Source organism: Lampris incognitus, chromosome 8 (assembly GCF_029633865.1).
Source record: "Lampris incognitus isolate fLamInc1 chromosome 8, fLamInc1.hap2, whole genome shotgun sequence".
In the NCBI taxonomy this organism is placed as follows: domain Eukaryota; kingdom Metazoa; phylum Chordata; class Actinopteri; order Lampriformes; family Lampridae; genus Lampris; species Lampris incognitus.
The window spans coordinates 12,414,580-12,433,765 of record NC_079218.1 but is presented as its reverse complement, the minus strand read 5'-3'; the positions used below and the strand labels follow the sequence as shown (position 1 = coordinate 12,433,765).

At 44.1% G+C, this 19,186-nt stretch overlaps 1 protein-coding gene and 1 pseudogene across 1 annotated transcript; one reads left to right on the top strand and one right to left on the bottom strand.

Annotated features, from left to right (window-relative positions):
- Positions 1–295: 295 nt before the first annotated feature.
- On the top strand, positions 296–17,901 carry slbp2 (stem-loop binding protein 2). The gene is made up of 10 exons (XM_056285245.1): positions 296–323; positions 1,283–1,403; positions 2,297–2,317; positions 10,390–10,437; positions 10,658–10,741; positions 14,643–14,786; positions 15,619–15,789; positions 16,357–16,528; positions 17,563–17,692; positions 17,837–17,901. Exons 1-10 carry the CDS (start codon positions 296–298, stop codon positions 17,899–17,901), a joined length of 984 nt encoding a protein of 327 aa, XP_056141220.1.
- LOC130116577 (14-3-3 protein beta/alpha-like) lies at positions 11,223–13,947 on the bottom strand (annotated as a pseudogene).
- Positions 17,902–19,186: the final 1,285 nt, after the last annotated feature.

Genomic DNA, 19,186 nt, shown 5'->3' with positions numbered 1-19,186 from the left:
TCTCAAAATGGCCCCGCCCCGCATCACTTGATCCCAGTTTGTGGCCAATTTAAATCTGTCTCTGCTGCTCGGGGCGACTATCGCTGCGTGGGGGCGAGCGCGAGATGGAAACTGCAGCTCACAGCCCGCTGATGAAGCCAAGGTCGTCACAAATGTTGTTTTTAGTTTGTGGTCTGTGTGATTTTTGAACGCCACCCGGCTCACTCATACTTCTGCCACCGGGTGGTTTGCAGAGCCCTCGTTTTAGTGCTCATAAGAGAATAACAAGAGGTCGAACAAGTTTCGTGACTCGCCGATGTGGCGTGTTTTAGGAACCCGCAGAAGTAACAACTGTAACGTGTGGTAGAAGTGCCTTTTATTTTACCGGCAGCCGCAACATTGTATCCTCCGGCGACTCCTCGAGTTAATCGAGAGCACGCTGCTGGGATAGGGGATAATGGATGGATGACAAGTTGTTTTGTTTTTGTTTGTTTTTTTTAGCAGGTCATCTTATATAGGTAGATCACTTTAAAAACCGCACGTGTTTTTTATTATTCCTTTATTTGTTGTAACAATTAGTATGGCTTGGTTCTAATGGCAGGTGGTCGTAGTCTAAGCAAGACTTTTTAAAAACGGAAGACGTGCGAAGTGTGTGGCCAAATCACGTTAATTCTGACAGCGCCAAATAACTGACAGAGTATTATTATTATTATTATTATTATTATTACCGTTATTAACTAAAGAAAAACAACCACAGCCCTTGACCGAATTGCCTCGTCACACTTGACTGGGACCTTCTTTTTTGGGGGGGGGGCCTTCAAATCGGATTTGAAATGTATAAACGTTTGAAATCGATGTGAAATGGACTCGGTTGGAAATAAGTGCAGTGGCCGTCTAAACATTTCTTTATTTACGGGCCGAAAAGCAACAAAAAAACTTTTGCAGCTGAAGATAACACACGTTTGCTGGTTTCTAACTGATGATTTGACTGACCTCCCGAGCCTGGCTTTTGGAAAATTATCATTCACTAGTGATTTGCTCAAACAGCCCTCTCTCAGCCACTCAAGTCTTTATCCGTTACATTGTTGCCGACTGGCAAGTTGTCATTCATTCATTCATTCATTCATTCATTCATTCATTCATTCATTCGTTGACCTTATCTGCTGTTAAACCCTCGAGATGCATGCATGCACTAATCAAACTAATTTGTGTTGGGTTAACATTATGTGCGCTGTCTTTGCTGTCCACAGCTTTTGTTTTAGCCCCAGGTCGCATTTGTGTGCCAAAGGGTGGTCCTCTGCAGTGTGGAGCAGCCTTCCCGATGACCTGCAGGCCGTCCCCTCCTCCAGGGACTCTCCAGGCTGCAGCAGCCCAGAACCATGGCTCCTCCCGGGCTGCAGCTCTATCTATGACAGCCTGGTCAGGTAACGTTTCGGTATTTCGGTGCGTGTTGACGAGACTCGAACGTCGACGTCTGCAACGGTGAAGTCGGGTTATTCTGACGTCATGTGATATTTGGCTCAATTGGTTTGGCTTCTTTTAATGTTTGTTCGAGCCCCAAGGGGAATACTCTTTTTCAGTCGATGGTGAGGGTACAGGTCAATCCTGTAGTGAGCAGGTACGAGATGTGAAATGTGAAGTTCATTTAACCAGTTTTTACATATGCTCACGTTTACAGAGATGTTTAAGGTGCCAGCTGTTCCCCTGCCTTGTTGGTAAAATCAGCATCCGGCTTTATTAACATATGATTTAGTTTTTCTGTAAAGATCCTGAAAGTATCAGTTTAAAAGGGGGAGATGTAGTGAGCAGGTTTTGATATGCGATGAGCGCGAGTGTGGAGACTTGGAAGATGTGCCTGGTAAAAGGTCAACGTTATGCCTTGGTCTCCGGTCCATTCGTTACTAATATAAGTACTATAAAGTACAAGACAAATCCAGCTAGTTCAGTCCCCCTGGAGTTGACGGTTAAATACTTCGCTCAAAGATGCTTTGAAACCTATAACGGGGAAGTGAACCCTCTGATGGATGACTTCACTACCAAGGCCCTCAAGCTTCACCTCTTCTGAGCATGTCGGTTCTGGGTCTGGCACCAGGCCTCCCAGGGCTACTGGTGCCACTTCCTGTGTAGTAGTGATGCGCGGGTTAGGGATTTTAAATACCCGCGCCCACCAGCCAATCCACCCCGCCCGACCCGCTAAAGTATGCGTTAGTTAACCCGACCCGTAAACCTCAGGGTGTAGCCCAGGCCACAGCAACTGAGCAGTGCTGCGCCATTTCGTTTTTCGTCATCGGTGTTGGTTCATGGACGTCGCTGCCAGCTGTTTCCAGCTTCCGCCTTCGTGAGATCGATAACTGCTGTGTATTTTCTTGCTCTCTCCTCTATTTTCTGCCCTAACCTCTTCATTTGTTCTGATTTAGCTATTTTCTGTGCTTGGTTTACTTATCACTAGATTCTCTAGTTTTCTTTCTCGTACGACTCGTGTTTAGTAGGCAGCTTCGCGTTCTTACATTGTTACTAGCTTCGAGCTCAGTCAGAGCAGCCTCGCTAAAACGATGGTGTGTGGTGACTGTTCCGTAGTTACACTTGTCTCTATTGGAGAGACGTGTCCGTGAGTTGGAGCAGCTTCTTTCAGCCAGGATTACGTTAGATGTGACGGCCACTCCAGGTGGACTTAGCCCCGGGCCTGACAGCAGACCTGCTTATTGTTCGCACTAGCTCAGCCTCGTCGGCAGATGCACCGGAGTTTCTCAGTTCGCCGGCATGGGAAGGCTCGCAAGAGCAAGCCATCGGTCATGTGGCCCGGTCTGCAGTCACCTCTCCCGACTGCAAACCGGTTTTCACCACACACCAGCCCTGTTGGTAGTCCTACCGGCCAGTGTGCTTCTCCCGCTCCTGTCGACTGAGTAAAGCAACGCACGCCAGTGATAGGAGACTCCGTTAGCTTCGCCAGCCTTGGTTCACTGTTTACCCGGGGCCAGAGTCTCCCACATGGAGGATAATCTTAGGGTGCTGGTGTCACGGAGGGAGAATCGGGGAACACAGGCATACAGCACCGCTACTTTCAGCAACATTGTTATTCATGTCGGCACCAATAATGCTAGGCTGAAGCAATCCGAGCTCACAAAGGCCAGCCTAGTCAGAACACTTGAGTTTGCCAGAAAGATGTCGGCATCGATTCATTCTCTGGTCCCTTACTTGTGAGGGGTAATGGTGAGATGTACAGTAGGCTAACCTCATTGAACCGCTGGCTGGCTCGTTACTGTAATGAGCAGGCTTTGGTGTTAACTGGCCTTCTTTCTGGGGCCGCCCTCACCTGCTGAAAGTGGACGGCATTCGCCCTACTGGGAACGGCGCCGCTCTTTTGTCTAGCAATATAGATAGCTGTTACGTTTAGTTTGACACTAGAGACGTGTCATTCAGCAGGTTGCAGGTGATTAGAGAGCCTGCTAGGTTTAAATCTAGTGTGGATGTGGAGTCAAGTAGTTTAATTAATATGTTTAGTCAGGGAAATTCTCATAGTGTAGATTATCAGACTGACAGCTTGGTCTATAACATTAACACCATCTCCCTACCCTGCTGTATTGCTCCCAAGCTCTTCTGTCCTAAATGTGTGAATCACAATAATCTAATAATTATTCCTACCACTGGTGGTGGTGAAATACACAACGAGGTACCTAATAATCTACAGAACCAAATATGATATCAAAAAGGTGACCATTGTCGGTCGTCAAAATTGTCAATAAGGTGTCTAATTCCAATTAATATTTCACCTATTAGTAGTGCTAAAGTTCTGCCTACTACTGATCACTTCCACAAGATGCTTAAATTTGGCTTCATAAATATCAGATCATTGTCTACCAAAGCCTTACTAATAAATGATCTGATTCTTAAACATAGTTTTGATATGATTGGGTTATGTGAAACATGGCTGAAATCAAATGTTTTCCTTCCCTTAAATAAAGCTTCCCTACCCGACTATACTTACGCCCGTGTAGCGCAGGCAAATAAACAAGTTGGGGGTGTTGCCTTAAAATATAAATCTATTTTCAATCTGACTTCTTGACTTGAATCTAAATTTCGGTCTTTTGAGGCTGTTGTTCTTGGTCCATCGCCCTCAGCCATGAATAGATTCGGCTCAGTCAAATTTTGTGACGCTCTATCAACTTCCTGACTGTTACTCACTATTTCTTGAAGAATTTGGAGACAAATATGAGTAATGTGAACCGAAAACAAATTCCACCGGCCTTGGTCGTGTGGCTAATGAAACAGTCGAGTCCAGTCTAACAGAATGAGTCGAGTATGAGTAACAGAATGAGTCAAGTATGAATAACAAGACCTGAGACATTGGTTCCTAAATGTCATTTAAGATGACGAAAAATGACAAACAAAAAAAAGACATTTAAGACCAAATGTCATTTGGTCTTAAATGTCTCGGGTCTTGTTACTCATTCTGATGAGATTCTAATTCTTGGTGATTTCAGTATTCATCTGAATAAGGCTGCTGATCCTCTAAGTCAAGTAAAGCCTTTCTGACGCTAGTTGATACTTTGGGTTTGCTCAGTTTGTTCAAGAGTCGATTCATTGCAGTGGTAACATCCTTGATCTGGTTTTATATAAAGGGATAGCTGTTTCGATCTGAAAGTCTTGCCAACCACATCTGCTGTGTCAGATAATTTTCTCATCGAAATTTGAAGCATTATTGGTCTGTCCAGTTAATGTAGGCACACATGTAATTGCCACATTGGTCCCTCCACTGTAGCTGCATTTGGCCAGCAGCTGCCTGAAGTCTTTGTTCTTTCTACTGTAGTGACTGTTTAAAATTTCACTAGTGACTTAAATGTGACCCTCTCCAGTCTCCTCTATTCAGTTGCACCTCTCACTACCAGAGCTAGGTGACCAAAGAGGCCTATACCCTGGTTTAACGACGAGACGTGCTCTTAAGCGGGCCTGCATGAGACTGGAATGTAAATGGCAAAAATCAAAATTGGAAGTTTTTTTTTTTTTTACTTATCTTGGCATGAGTGTTTATTGAAATACAAGTGTGCTTTATCTGCTGCAAAAGCAGCGTATCGCTCACGTAATCAACATTAATAAACATAACCCTCGATTTCTCTTTGACACTATCTAAACTTACTAAAAAGTGTCCGTCTTTTAGCTTCTCACCATTCACGTCCCATGAGTTTCTAGACCTTTTCTGCAATAAAGTTGAGATCATAAACCAAATTAGTTCTTCAACTCCAGCTACTCCTGCAGAGCCTGTCTTAGCAAATTCATGTCTATACAATGAGTCACTGATGGTCCCTGTTATTACAGCTTTTGAGACTATCTCTCTTGAAACTTTGACTAAGCTTGTGTCAGCTTCTAAACCAACGACTTGCCTACTCGACCTCTTACCAGCAAAACTTTTTAAAGACCTCTGGCCTTTCCTGGGACCTACAATGCTAGACATTGTTAATTTATCACTTGCTACTGGCACTGTTCCCAGCAGTTTTAAGATGGCTGTGGTTAAACCGCTACTAAAAACCACACCTCGATCCAGGGTCACTTAATAACTATATACCAGTCTCTAATCTTCCATTTTTTTTCTAAAGTACTAGAGAGTAGTGTATCAACAACTTTTGACCCATTTAGAAGAAAACCATCTATATGAACCTTTCCAGTTGGCTTTCAGGGCCTGTCACTCCACTGAAACTGCTCTGACCAGAGTGGTGAACGATCTTTTACTAGCTATGGACTCTGATTCCACTTCTGTGCTTCTACTACTGGACCTCAGTGCAGTTTTTCCACACAATTGATCAACGTATACTATTAGATGGATTAAATTGTAATTTTGGTGTCTCTGGCTTAGCTCTGTCTTGGTTTAAGTCATACTTATCTAGAAGAACACATTGTGTCTGCTATAGTAATGTTACATCAAAATTCTCTGACGGTGAATATGGTGTACCTCAGGGCTCAGTTGTTGGCCCACTACTTTTCTCTCTTTATATTTCACCTCTTGGCCAAATTATACGTAGTTATTGAATAAATTTCCATTGCTATGCTGATGATTCTCAGCTGTATGTGCCTATGAGGGCTGATGATCATACTCGCATCTCAAATGATTAATTTAGAGGCCTGCTTGGCTGCTGTGAAAATTGGATGCCGCTAAACTTTCTGTTTTTAAATTTGGATAAAACCAAGATGCTGGTCATTGGCCCTATTAGACAGACACCAGTTTGATAACGCAACAAGAACAGACGACAACTGTGATTTCACGAAGTGTGGCAGCCAAACATCTTGGTGTGATGTTTGATCCCAGCCTTTCCTTCGATAAGCACATTAAAGAAATCACCAAGACCGCCGTTTTTCTCTTGCGTAACATGGCTAAAATTTGGTCTTTCCTGTCCATGGCTGACACAGAGACTCTAATACATGCATTTGTTTCATCCAGACTTGATTACTGTAATGTTCTGTTTTCAGGTCTCCCACATGCTACTACTGAAAGTCTTCAGCTGGTTCAGAATGCTGCAGCTAGAATCTTAAGTAAAACTAGAAAATTTGACCATATTACACCAATTCTTGCCTCCCTTCATTGGCTTCTTATCCATGGTAGATCAGACTTCAAGGTGCTTCTGCTGACTTATAAAATCCTAAATGGGTTTGCCCCATCTTACCTCTCTGATCTCCTTAAACCATACATTCCATCTCGAGCTCTTCGCTCTCAACATACAGGGCTCTTGTGAGACCCAAAGTTAAAAAGAAGTCAGCTGGTGGTAGGGTCTTTGCCTGTTGGGCCCCGTTCTTGTGGAATAATGTGCCTGCTGCCATCAGACAATCAGTCTGAGTCCTTTAAATCCAAAATTAAAACTCCTCTTTATTGCCTTAGCCTATAATTAGATGCCTTTAATTTGAGTGCTTCACAACCTGTACTGCATGGCGGGTCAGTTTCTGTCTCAATGAATTTACCAAGCACTGTTCTGCCAACGAGATTATAGCGAATAGATTGACTATTGCAACCTTTTCTCTTCTCTCATGTCTTTTCTCTCTCTCTGAATGATGTCTTCTGCTTTCTGTGTGAATGGTGTGATGTGAGTCTCCCTTGTGTGCACGTGCAGTCTGTCCTCCTCCCAGGTCTCCATGGTGATGGAGGTTGCTACCTGGACATTGCTTGGCATCCCCCTCATCAAATTTTCTTTTTATATATCTTATAAATCCATATAATTTTGTTATCCTGTTTTAATGGTATAGCCTTCTCTCACTAAGATGTGTGACTAGTTTGTTTTTTTTTTCCTCCCCCATGTTGATGCTGGTCATGTGGCTTGGGTCCTGGGCTGTTCTGGTGCTGTCTGGACATTGCTTGGCATGCTCATCATATATTTTATAATTCTGTTATCCTCTATCAATGTTATATTCTGATATTGTGTAAACATAACATCCATTGCACATTGTCCACCTTGAGAGAGATCCCTCCTCTGCTCTCTCTCAGGTTTCCTATTTATTATTTTTTTTCTCCCTGTTAAAGGTTTTTTTTAGGCAGTTGTTCCTTATCTGATGCGAGGGTCTAAGGACAGGATGTTGTGTTGCTGTAAAGCCTCTTGAGGCAAATTTGTGATATTGGGCTATACAAATAAAATTGACTTGACTTTTTGGGCTGTTTGCCCATCATAATACACTGATTGCAAGGCATAGCCTATTTAATTTAGAATATTTAACTTTTTTTCAGTTCTCTGACTTAAGTCCACCATATCGTCTGTGGTAACTTCTTTCTGAAAAAAGTTTTTGGCAATGTGAACAAAAGCTACGGGTAGTAATTGGGGAAAACACTTTTCAGGTGAAGCCTAAACACATGCATTGACCAAAACCACAATTGCAAACCAATGATAAAGCTGCGTGTGTGCATGCATGTGTGTGTTTGAGAGCGAGTGACAAAAGGTGGACTAGCAATGCCTAGCCTACTACAACTACTACTACTTTTCGGCTGCTCCCGTTAGGGGGCGCCACAGCGGATCATCTGTTTCCATCTCTTCCTGTCCTCTGCATCTTCCTCTGTCACACCAGCCACCTGCATGTCCTCCCTCACCACATCCATAAACCTCCTCTTTTGGCCTTCTTCTTTTCCTCTTCCCTGACAGCTCCATATTCAGCTTCCCTCTCCCAATATTTTCCCCAGCATCTCTCCTCCACACATGTCCAAGTCATCTCAATCTTGCCTGTCTTGCTTTGTCTCCAAACCGTCCAACCTGAGCTGTCCCTCTAATATAATCATTCCTAGTCCTGTCCTCCTCCGTCACTCCCAATGAAAATCTTAGCATCTTCAACTCTGCCACCTCCAGCTCCACCTCCTGTCTTTTTGTCAGTGCCACTGTCTCCAAACCATATAACATAGCTGGTCTCACAACCATCTTGTAAACTTTCCCTTTAACTCTTGCTGGTACCCTTCTGTTGAAAATCACTCCTGACACTCTTCTCCACCCGCTCCACCCTGCCTGCACTCTCTTCTTCACCTCTCTCCTGCGCTCCGCGTTACTTTGGACAGTTGACCCCAAGTACTTAAACTCATACGCCTTTGTCACCTCTACTCCTTGCATCCTCACCATTCCGCTGTCCTCCCTCTCATTCACGCATAGGTATTCCATCTTGCTCCTACTGACTTTCATTCCTCTTCTCTCCAGTGCATACCTCCACCTCTCCAGGCTCTCCTCCACCTGCACCCTACTCTCGCTACAGATCACAATGTCATCCGCGAACATCATCGTCTACAGAGACCCCTGCCTGATCTCGTTCGTCAACCTGTCCATCACCATTGCAAACAAGAAAGGGCTCAGAGCCGATCCTTGATGTAATCCCACCTCCACCTTGAACCCATCTGTCATTCCAACCACACACCTCACCATTGTCACACTTCCCTCATACATATCCTGCACCACTCCTATATACTTCTCTGCAACTCCCAACTCCCCCATCAATACCACACCTCCTCTCTTGGCACCCTGTCATATGCTTTCTCTAAATCCACAAAGACACAATGTAACTCCTTCTGGCCTTCTCTATACTTCTCAGTCAACATTCTCAAATGAAAAAAATCGCATCTGTGGTGCTCTTTCGTGGCATAAAACCATACTGCTGCTCACTAATCATCACCTCTCCTCTTAACCTAGCTTCTATTACTCTTTCCCATATCTTCATGCTGTGGCTGATCAACTTAATACCTCTGTAGTTGCTACAGTTCTGCACATCGCCCTTATTCTTGAAAATCCGTACCGGTATGCTGCTTCTCTACTCCTCAGGCATCCTCTCACTTTCTAAGATTGTGTTAAACAATCTAGTTAAAAACTCCACTGCCATCTCTCCTAAACACCTCTATGCCTCCACAGGTATGTCATCTGGACCAATCGCCTTTCCACTCTTCATTGTTGTCATAGCTGCCCTCACTTCCTCCTTGCTAATCCACCGCACTTCCTGATTCACTATCCCCCACATCATCCAACCTTCTCTCTCTCTCATTTTCTTCATTCATCAGTGCCTCAGAGTACTCCTTCTACCTTCTCAGCACACTCTCCTCGCTTGTCAGCACATTTCCATCTCCATCCTTGATCGCCCTAACCTGCTGCACGTCCTTCCCAGCTCGGTCCCTCTGTCTAGCCAATCGGTACAAGTCCTCTTCTCTTTCCTTAGTGTCTAACCTCTCATACAACTCACCATACGCCTTTTTGCCTTTGCCACCTCTCTCTTTGCTTTACGCTGCATCTCCTTGTACTCCTGTCTACTTTCTTCATCTCCCTGACTATCCTACTTCTTCTTTGCCAACCTCTTCCTCTGTATACTTTGTACTGTACTTCCTCATCCCACCACAAAGTCTCCTTGTCTTCCTTCCCCTGTCCTGATGACCCACCAAGTACCTTCCTAGCTGTCTCCCTCACTATTTCTGCAGTGCTTACCCAGCCATCCGGCAACTCTTTACTACCACTCAGTGCCTGTCTTAACTCCTCCCTGAACTCCACACAACAGTCTTCCTTCTTCAACTTCCACCATTAGATCTTTGGCTCAATGCACAGCCTAGCCTATTGCACAATATTTCTGTAAGTTATTTATAACTTACTTGGGATGCTGCTTTGTCACTTTTTTGACCCGACCCACCTGAACCTGTTATTTTCTAGTAAGCCCGAACCTGCCCGACCCGCTGGTTGTGGGTCGATCCACTACTCTCAACATTACTGTGTTGAGTATGGCAATAATACTTGCAGGGTTAGGAATGGATTCCCTTGATGTCACTATAAATATTTATTGATAGAACTGTAACTATAAGGTGCATTTGAATAAAGGGCACATTTTATGATTTGATGATTTTTTTTTTTTTTTTTACTTTTGAGCTAACTTGTGTACCCTACATTGTTCCAGTAATGCTGCCTGGGCCCCATCTACTCCCTCTAGGAGTAGTCTGTGTGGAGAAAGGGGATATCTCACAAACAAGCCTCGCAGGTAGTTAACTCCAGCATGTTATCCTTCGGAATGTTTGTTTGGTGCACATTGGATGTGATGGTTAGCGTTATATCTTCAAATGACTCGTGCTTTACTGCCAGTTTGCACTGGAGGACTGTCGTGATTTTCCAGGCTGTGAATAAGCTTTAATAACTCAATACCAGTGAGTGCTATATCCAGGCAAGATCTTGTTGCCATGACATGTGCAATGTCTCATCAGGTCGTCCATCCTTGAACGCTGTATTCTCAAAGTGTCCACCACCAGTGTTGCCGTTGGGACAGATGATATGGACCGTGTCAAAAGGTTAGCAGCTCTGCGGTCACATATTTGTCTTTCTAGATACAGTCCGTGTCTTCTGTATGTTTCTGAAACGCCGCTGAAATTGTGCAGAATTCAGTGAATGGGTGTCTTTGTATGGCCTTAGGTGGTGCTTGTCACAAAGCTATATGTAACATTGTATGCATTTTCTTGCACAATAATTTCTCTGTAGTCTACCGAAGGTAGCAGAAAACCAGTATGTAGGGGGTTGTAGTTTTCAGATTCATGGACTGTCCATCAGTGGCGTCAAAGGAAGACACTTTTTTTGCACCAATTTGTCTTGTGTTTCAGAGACACACAGAAGACTGCTCAATGTTATCGCTGCTAATGGAGTATAATAATAATGATAATAATCATTATTATTATATTTATATAGTGCTTTTTAAGACACCCAAAGCGCTTAACAACATTATAACAGCATAATTTTAACAGCAGCCAGCCCATGACACCGGCACTCCCTGCATTATCAAACAAATGTATATGGATCAAGTTGGGCTTGCAGCAGCTGTAATCGTACCACAGCTGTGTAGACACACTAAAAAGGGGTTGAGAATACTGGTTGTTAACTCTAACATTTTCAACTCTATTAAAGAGTCGATGGGACTTAGGTTTCCAGATGTTAAATGAGAGCATGCATGATGCATTTCTTTGCCTTCTAGTTTGAACTAAGATTGTGATACAAAGTTAAAGCTGTTAATGCTTTTCTAAAGCAGAAACTGTGCATATGGAAGGCCAGGACAAACACAAACCAAAGGAATGGAGGGATTCTCTTATCTCCAGTATCTTTGTTTCCCAAATCAGCATTGTGAAAAGAAATGCTAGAATGTTTTAAGTGGCACAATAAGGAATGAAGGATGTGTAAAAAATATTTTCTCCTATGTTTGGAGTACACCAACTTTTTTTTTTAATTCTGATTCTCGCAACCCGACACGGTGGCGCAGTGGTTAGTGCAGTCACCTCACAGCAAGAAGATCCTGGGTTCGAACCCCAGGGTTGTCCAACCTTGGGGGTCTTCCTCTGTGTGGAGTTTTCACGTTCTCCCCATGTCTGCGTGGGTTTCCTCCAGGTGCTCCAGTTTCCGCCCACAGTCCAAAGACATGTAGGTCAGGTGAATTAGCTATACTAAATTGTCCCTAGGTGTGAACATGTGTGTTACCCCCGTGAGGGCCTGGCAGCCTGTCCAGGGTATCTCCCCACCTGCCGCCCAATGACTGCTGGGATAGGCTCCAGCATCCCGTGACCCCGATTAGGATAAGCAGCTTGGATAATGGATGGATTGATTCTCACCACCTTCTCCTCCTCCCCCTCCACCCTTGCCCTCCTCAGCAGCATTGTCAGATGTCCACAATGTCAGATTGTCTCTGAGGAGATGCATGATGAGAGTGCTGTCTTTGTAGGACTCCTCGTTCAGCTTGTCCAGCTCAGAAATAGCTTCGTCAAATGCCTGCTTGGCCAGTTTGCAGGCTTTTGTAGGAGAGTCAAGGATCTCGTAATAAAAGATGGAAAAATTGAGGGCCAGACCCAGGTGGATGGGATGTGTGGGGTCCATTTTTTTTGTCTGCTCCAGAGGCAACTTCAACAAGGTATCTATAATAGTCTCCTTTCAACTTTAGGTAATACATGTTGCTTTTGACGTTTGTGGAGTTCTTGATTTGTCCAGCAGTTCCAATACGTTCTTACAGATATCTTGCAGCTCAGATTCCATCTTTTCTCAATATTCGTTGACCATCTGCAGCTTCTTGTCGCCAGCCTCTGTTTTCTGTCTAATGCTGAAAATGGCTCTCAGCACCGACCATCTGGCTCCGACCACATTTTTGTAAGCCACGGAAAACAGGTTTCTCTCCTCGTATGACAGCTCCTCTCCATTCTCTGTGACCGCCTTCATAGATGCTGCCATATCATCATGACGCTCTGCTTGCTCAGCCAACTAGGCCTTCTGAATGAGAAACAAAAAATAAACTGTGGATAAAAATCTGCAGTTTATTTTTTATTTCTGTATTGTAGTATTCACTGATAAACGGCAAATCAGAAGTCCAGGAAAGTGACAGTAAAGGAATCAATGTTATAGATAGAATGGGTATCGGTTGGTGGTAACCGACGATGATCCAAAATTCATTTCATCCCATCTCATCATGAGCCACTTCTCCGGGGTTGGGTTGTAGTGGCAGCAAGCTAAGTAGGGCACTCCAGATGTCCCTCTCCCAAGCAATGCCCTCCAGCTCCTCCTGGGGGATCCCAAGGCGTTCCCAGGCCAGATTGGACATGTAGTCCCTCCAGCAAGTTCTGGGTCTACCCCGGGGTCTCCTCCAAGTTGGATGTGCCCAGAAAACCTCCAAAGGAAGGTGCCCAAGAGGCATCCTAACCAGATGCCCGAACCACCTCAACTGGCTCCTTTCAATGCAAAGGAGCAGCGGCTCAACTCTGACCTCCCTCTAGCTGTCTGAGCTCCTCACCCTATTTCTAAGGCTGAGCCCAGACACCCTATGGCGGAAACTCATTTCAGTCACTTGTATCTGCGATCTCAGCCTTTTGGTCACTACCCAAAGCTAATAGATGAGGGTTGGAATGAAGATTGACTGCTAAATTGAGAGCTTTGCCTTCCGGCTCAGCTCCCTCTTCATCACAACGGTCCGGTACAATGTCCGCATTACTGCTGATGCTGTACGAATCCGCCTGTCAATCTCCCGCTCCATCCTACCCTCACTTGTGAACAAGACCACAAGATACTTGAACTCCTTCACTTGATGCAACAACTTCTCCCCAACCCAGAGGAAGCAATCCACCGTTTTCCGGTAGAGAACCATGGCCTCAGACTTGGAGGTGCTGACTCTCATCCCAGCAATTTCACACTCGGCTGCAAACCACCCCAGTGCACACTGGAGGTCACGTTCTGATGAAGCCAACAAAATCACATCATCTGCAAAGAGCAGAGATGCAATTCTGAGGTTTCCAAAATGGACACACTCATCGCCTTGGCTGTACCTTGAGATCCTGTCCATGAATATCACAAACTGAATCGGACACAAGAGACAACCTTGGCGGAGTCCGACACCCACCAAAAACACATTTGACTCTGTGCCGAGAATGCAGACACAGCTCTCACTTTGGTTATATGAGGACCGGATGGCTTGTAGAAACTGCCCCTGTACCCCATAGTCCTGCAGTGCCCCCCACAGAGTGCCCTGGGACATGGTCGTAAGCCTTCCAAGTCCACAAACGCATGTAGACTAGTGGGTCAAATGCCCATGCCTCCCTCAGCACTTCCACAAGGGTAAAAAGTTGGTCTGTTCTTCCACAGCCATGACGGAATCCACATTGTTCCTCCTGAATCCGAGGTTCGACTATCGGTCGGAGCCTCCTTTCCAGCACCCTAGAGTATACTTTCCCAGTGTGACTGAACAATGTGATGCCCCGATAATTGGAGCGTACCCTCTGGTCCCATTTTTTAACTATGGGAACCACCACCCCAGTCTGCCACTCCACAGGTACTGTTCCTGACCTCCATGCGACACTGCAGAAGCATGTCAGCCAAGACAGCCCAACAATGTCCAGAGCCTTCAGCATCTCTGGGCGAATCTCATCCACACCCGGCACCTTGCCACCGAGAAGCTTCTTAGTTACCTCGGAGTCCTCTGCCAGGGATACGAGTGGGGCTTCCCCCGAGTCTTCAGACTCTACCTCCTCTACTGAGGATGTGTTAGCCAGGTTCAGGTGCTCCTCAAAAGTGTTGGAACTGATGGGTATCCTTTTTAAACACTGGTTATTTAAACCGCAAGGAAAACGACTTAATTTTAAATGGTACAATGTGGTTTTTCAGGAATTGTCAAATGTCTCTATGATTTACGGTGGGTTGCGTTCCTTTCACCTGTACACTTTCACCTCCAAGACCACAGGTGGGCCGCTGGTACCCCCGCCTCCTGGACCCAGCCAACACGGAGACCAACACAGCGGTTCTGAAGAGGCGGCAGAAACAGATCCAGTATGGCAAGAACACAAGTGGATACCAGAACTACATCCAGCAAATCCCCAAGTAAGACAAAGCCTCAGCCAGGCACAGATATTGTATAATTTGGGGGGGGGGGGTGCTTAATGATGTTCAAGGTGTGGATGGTAAAGTTGATTTAAATGTAGGAACAAATTGACTGAAAGCAGGACTGAAAACAAAGTTGGAGTATAGCCCAAAAACATTTATTTAGCTAGCTAGCTTCAGAAGTAATCTGCCCTCTGTGTCAGGAAACTGATGACACAGAGGGCAGATTACAAAGATGGTGGCTCAAATGGAAGTATGTGGGTCTTCATAAACGTATGCAGTGTTACTTTTTCATACTTTGACCCTGCTACAAGTACTCCACCTACCTCTACCTCGTGTGTCCCATTTTAACAGCGGTTCATACTTTCACTCATCCATACTAATAACCACATACTACTTCACACTTAGTACACTTTCTAACTTTCTCCCCTTTTTTATCTTTTTTTCCATTCTCCTTTTGTCAGTTAAGGTTTTTTTTGGGGGGGGGGGTCGCTCAACTTCTGTTTTGACTTAATTTGAGTCCGTCTTTAGCTTGTTTACTCCATGCCAGTTGAAGGTTGAACCACGGCAAATGAGTGCTGGGTAAAAGTACAGTTCTGCAAAGTCAAATTCCAACTGGTTAAAGTTGTGGAGATATAGTATTTACTGCTAACATTGGACCTAGAGGTCTGTGCATGTTAACACAGTGAGCACTCTGTATATGTAAGGTCTGGTTTTGCCCAAAGATGCATTGAAGAACATGACGGGAGTGTTATACATGTAAACTCTACATACTCATCGAGTGCTCAGTGAAATTTTTAAGGGGTTCAAACTTGACTCGTCTCCTCCCTAGGCATCTCAGAGATCCCAAGCTCCACCCCTCCACTCCTAACAAGTACAGGAAGTACAGCCGGCGTTCATGGGACATGCAGGTCCGACTGTGGAGACGAGCACTGCACATCTGGGACCCCCCGGTCGACACCCAGTCAGAGGTCTCGGACACACAGGACCCAGTCGACCATCTGTAGGTGGCAAAAAAAAAGTTAAACAACTCAAGATTTGTCATGTTTTTTTTTTTTTTTACATCTGTTGACACTAGTATTTGCAGTGTTTTTTAAGCACTCTAAATGTTGGGATCCATTCACAATAAGCCAATCAGCCTCAGTGCTGTTGTGTCAGCACCTTCCCCACCGCCAAACAAAAACCTGGTTGAACCTGAGTTTTACTTATTGATGTTGTACCATCTGTTGGTAAAGGTCTTCTACCAGCTTGGTCAGTCATATCTACTCATTAGCCAAAACGACTTCTTTCACATGTGCACCCACCCCCCTTCCACGTTTAGTTTCTGTGGTGAAGTTATAAAAACCCTTATGTGCTGTGTCATTTTCCCCAGGAAAGTCGTACATCGAAATGAGCAACAAAAAAGCTTTTCATAGCGTGCATATTGGAAGATTAGCTCTCTTAAATATACCAGCAATGGAAAGTTTCAAAATTGAGATTTGTTTGCAAGTAAATTTTCATAATTGTAGCTTTAACTAAAATACTAATTGAGGAAAATGGACGGGAAAATTATGCATTCTTGTCCTTATAGGCAGAGTCAACTGGCAAAGATGACCTCTGAGATGTGTGAAGATGGAGGAGGAGAGGGGGATATGCTGAGAGGAGGAACTCCACCAAATTATAAGGCCTTCTCCATCTCCCCTCCATCCACTGCAGGAACCCTGGACCTTTCCTTACCCAGGAAGCCACGATACGCCTCCCTGGTAAGATTAGACACACAAAACCTCCTGCCTGTGAAGGGAGGTGGTCCTACAGCAGAAATTGAAGAACGTCATCAAACTTGAGGATAATTTGGTTTCCAGAGATTTTACATAGCCAGACAAACCCATGGATTTTTTTTTTGTCTGTGCATGTAGTTTGATGGTATATTGCACTTAGCCTAGCATAGCGCAGTTGCTGGATCGCTAGCAGCTCCTCTCAAAAGAAGAGAAATACTCCTGTGCTCAAGCTGATTGTTAGTACTTTTTATTAGCCTAGCGTTAACAATTTTTCTTAACCAACATTTTCACAAGTACCTGCAAAATCCTAACAATTAGATTATAGTTCTATTGAATTATGTATGTCGTCTTTCTTCTGCAGTAGGAAAAAGTAAAAAAAAAAAAAAAACTAGGATAACCTGATCCGACTGCGGTTCTCAAACAAAGCTGAAAATCCAGAAATTGGCACAGTTCAGAACCATTCTATACAAAACTGTACTAAAGAAATGCCAGCTGAATGGTTTATTTGCAAGCGCAGAACCATTGGGTCTTGCTATGGGGGAAAAAAAAGTTTTGCACACCAATTCCCCCTTAGTTCAATTTTGATAGAGATTTTGTTTTTTTCCTTGCTGGCCTTTGGAGCACTGAGCATTCCTTTTTTTTTTTGTTTTTCCTTCCCCCCCAAATACCTCTAACATGAATAGCTGGACATAGCACACTCTTATTGAACAGATTTGCAGGGAAGTTGGGCTGAGTTGATGCATAGGCGTGACCTTACAAGCACTGTATTCAGTTGAACGTCATAATCCTCACTGATGGTGTATATCTACACTCTGTGCTGCAGCAATCTAGTCACATCAAAATGTTGAAACCGTATTGATCCCTCCGGTGAATTTGGATCATTTAGTTTGCCTTCCAAAACAAGTCTTGAACTGTACGCAAGGCCTCTGTAACTTTGCTCTGGTGAAACTGGTGCTGGGACGATGTGTGCGTTGATCGATTGGTTGTACCCGAATATTCAAAACGAGAATTTCTCACAGGTGCCTCAGTCCAGCCTTCACCCTCCTCATTCCTCGACAGACCTGAGTTACTCCTTTAGGAGCCAGTTGACTGCTGATGAAAACTTGATGAGCTGGCTACGCTTCCCATTTGAGGCGGATCATGCTCAAGGTTGGTTGTGTTGTTGTTTGTTTTTTTAAACAGAAGAAATCCTCTGTTTAAAACCATAATTGTAACTGAAGAACAATGACAACCACATACATGGTAATGTAATAGAATGTTTAAATCCCTAATGTATACCGTTCGTGCTTGTAGGCCACACCCCCGATGACCAGCAGGTTCCTGCGGTTACCAACCAGCTCTCGTGGAGTCTCATGTGAATGTGAAAACCCTACTGTTGTCTTCTAGTAGTGAGGCTAATGACACTCGGTGTGTGTGTGTATTTGTCTTTTTAAGACTGTTGTGATGAGTTAGGATGACACTTAAGTCATCGCTGGTCCTAGATCCCCATCATTGCCGTGACGGTTGATGAATTCCAGTTGGGTTCTGGACCACCCAGGAAAGCGTGCCGACCCCAACATGAACGCTGTTGCGAGGGGTCAGCAGTAATGCTCTGAAGGTTGGCAGTCGCGCCCACCACAAGTGTGTGTGTGTGTGTACATACACGCGTATAAATGCACAATCAGCACTTTTTTTTAAGACTCCTGTGATGCCACCGTCCTCCTGTTCCACTTATAGCACAGGGTGCATTAAGAGATTTGTTTGAGCACTGTTTCACTGGTTGATTTTGGGTTTATTTATTTATTTATTTATAGTCAAAGGAACTGCACTAGTTAGAATAACTAAATTTTGGCATCTATTAAAGTCATGTGAATGTTTTGGTTGCCCTCCATTGTAATTACTCAGTCCTGTTGTCTGTCGTTCGCTGCACACATCCTCCCTTTTGATAACTGACTGGCATTTTCTAACTCGTTCTGGATCAGATTCCAACCTGCCTCCCCTCTTAACTTGGTTTTTTTACCTGCTAAAGGCTGTCTTTTTTCTTCTTTTTTTATTGTCTACCTTTTGTCTCAATTGTCTTTTTTTTTTTGCAATTTCAATATTGAAACGTGTGGAAGAACAAAATTTAATAAAGATGTTGGTGTCTCAATCCTGTTTTTTGTTACTTCATTTCCCTCTTTTGCAAATACGGTATACTTTTAGTGAAAGTTGGTACTCTACATATAACTCGCTTCATTACAATTTTTAAAAATTTAAAACAAAATCAAGTTTCAGGCGTTTAATGTGGAGTTCCCCAAAGTGGGGAGGGTTAAAGCTAGTTTTTTTTTTCTTTCACGTTTTATAACATTGAGTACCTGTATAAAATAACTTCTAAATGGCAATTGCAATTTATGTTGTGATTATCCTCTCTTCCATGTGGCACCACCTTACATCCAGTGGACAGAAAATGAATGTACCCCCTTCAATGTTTTTTCCTTGTGGGTCTAAATTTCATGGATTTAAATGGGACTTATTTTGCTTTGATCAAAAATACAGTAGATGCCATGTGAATACATTAAACATTTTGATTTGGGGGACAAAAGAGCATTTGATTGTTGCAACAATTTTTCAAGTATACAACCCCCTGAGTCACTACTTGGTGGAAGCACCAGTGGCAGCAACTAC

Excerpts from the sequence above, each read along its gene's own strand:
- slbp2 (XM_056285245.1), top strand. The coding sequence starts at position 296 with ATGTGGCGTGTTTTAGGAACCCGCAGAA. Across the intron at positions 324-1,282 it reads TGTTTTAGGAACCCGCAGAA|TGTGGAGCAGCCTTCCCGAT; the intron begins GTAACAACTGTA and ends GGTCCTCTGCAG. Across the intron at positions 17,693-17,836 it reads TGAGGCGGATCATGCTCAAG|GCCACACCCCCGATGACCAG; the intron begins GTTGGTTGTGTT and ends TCGTGCTTGTAG.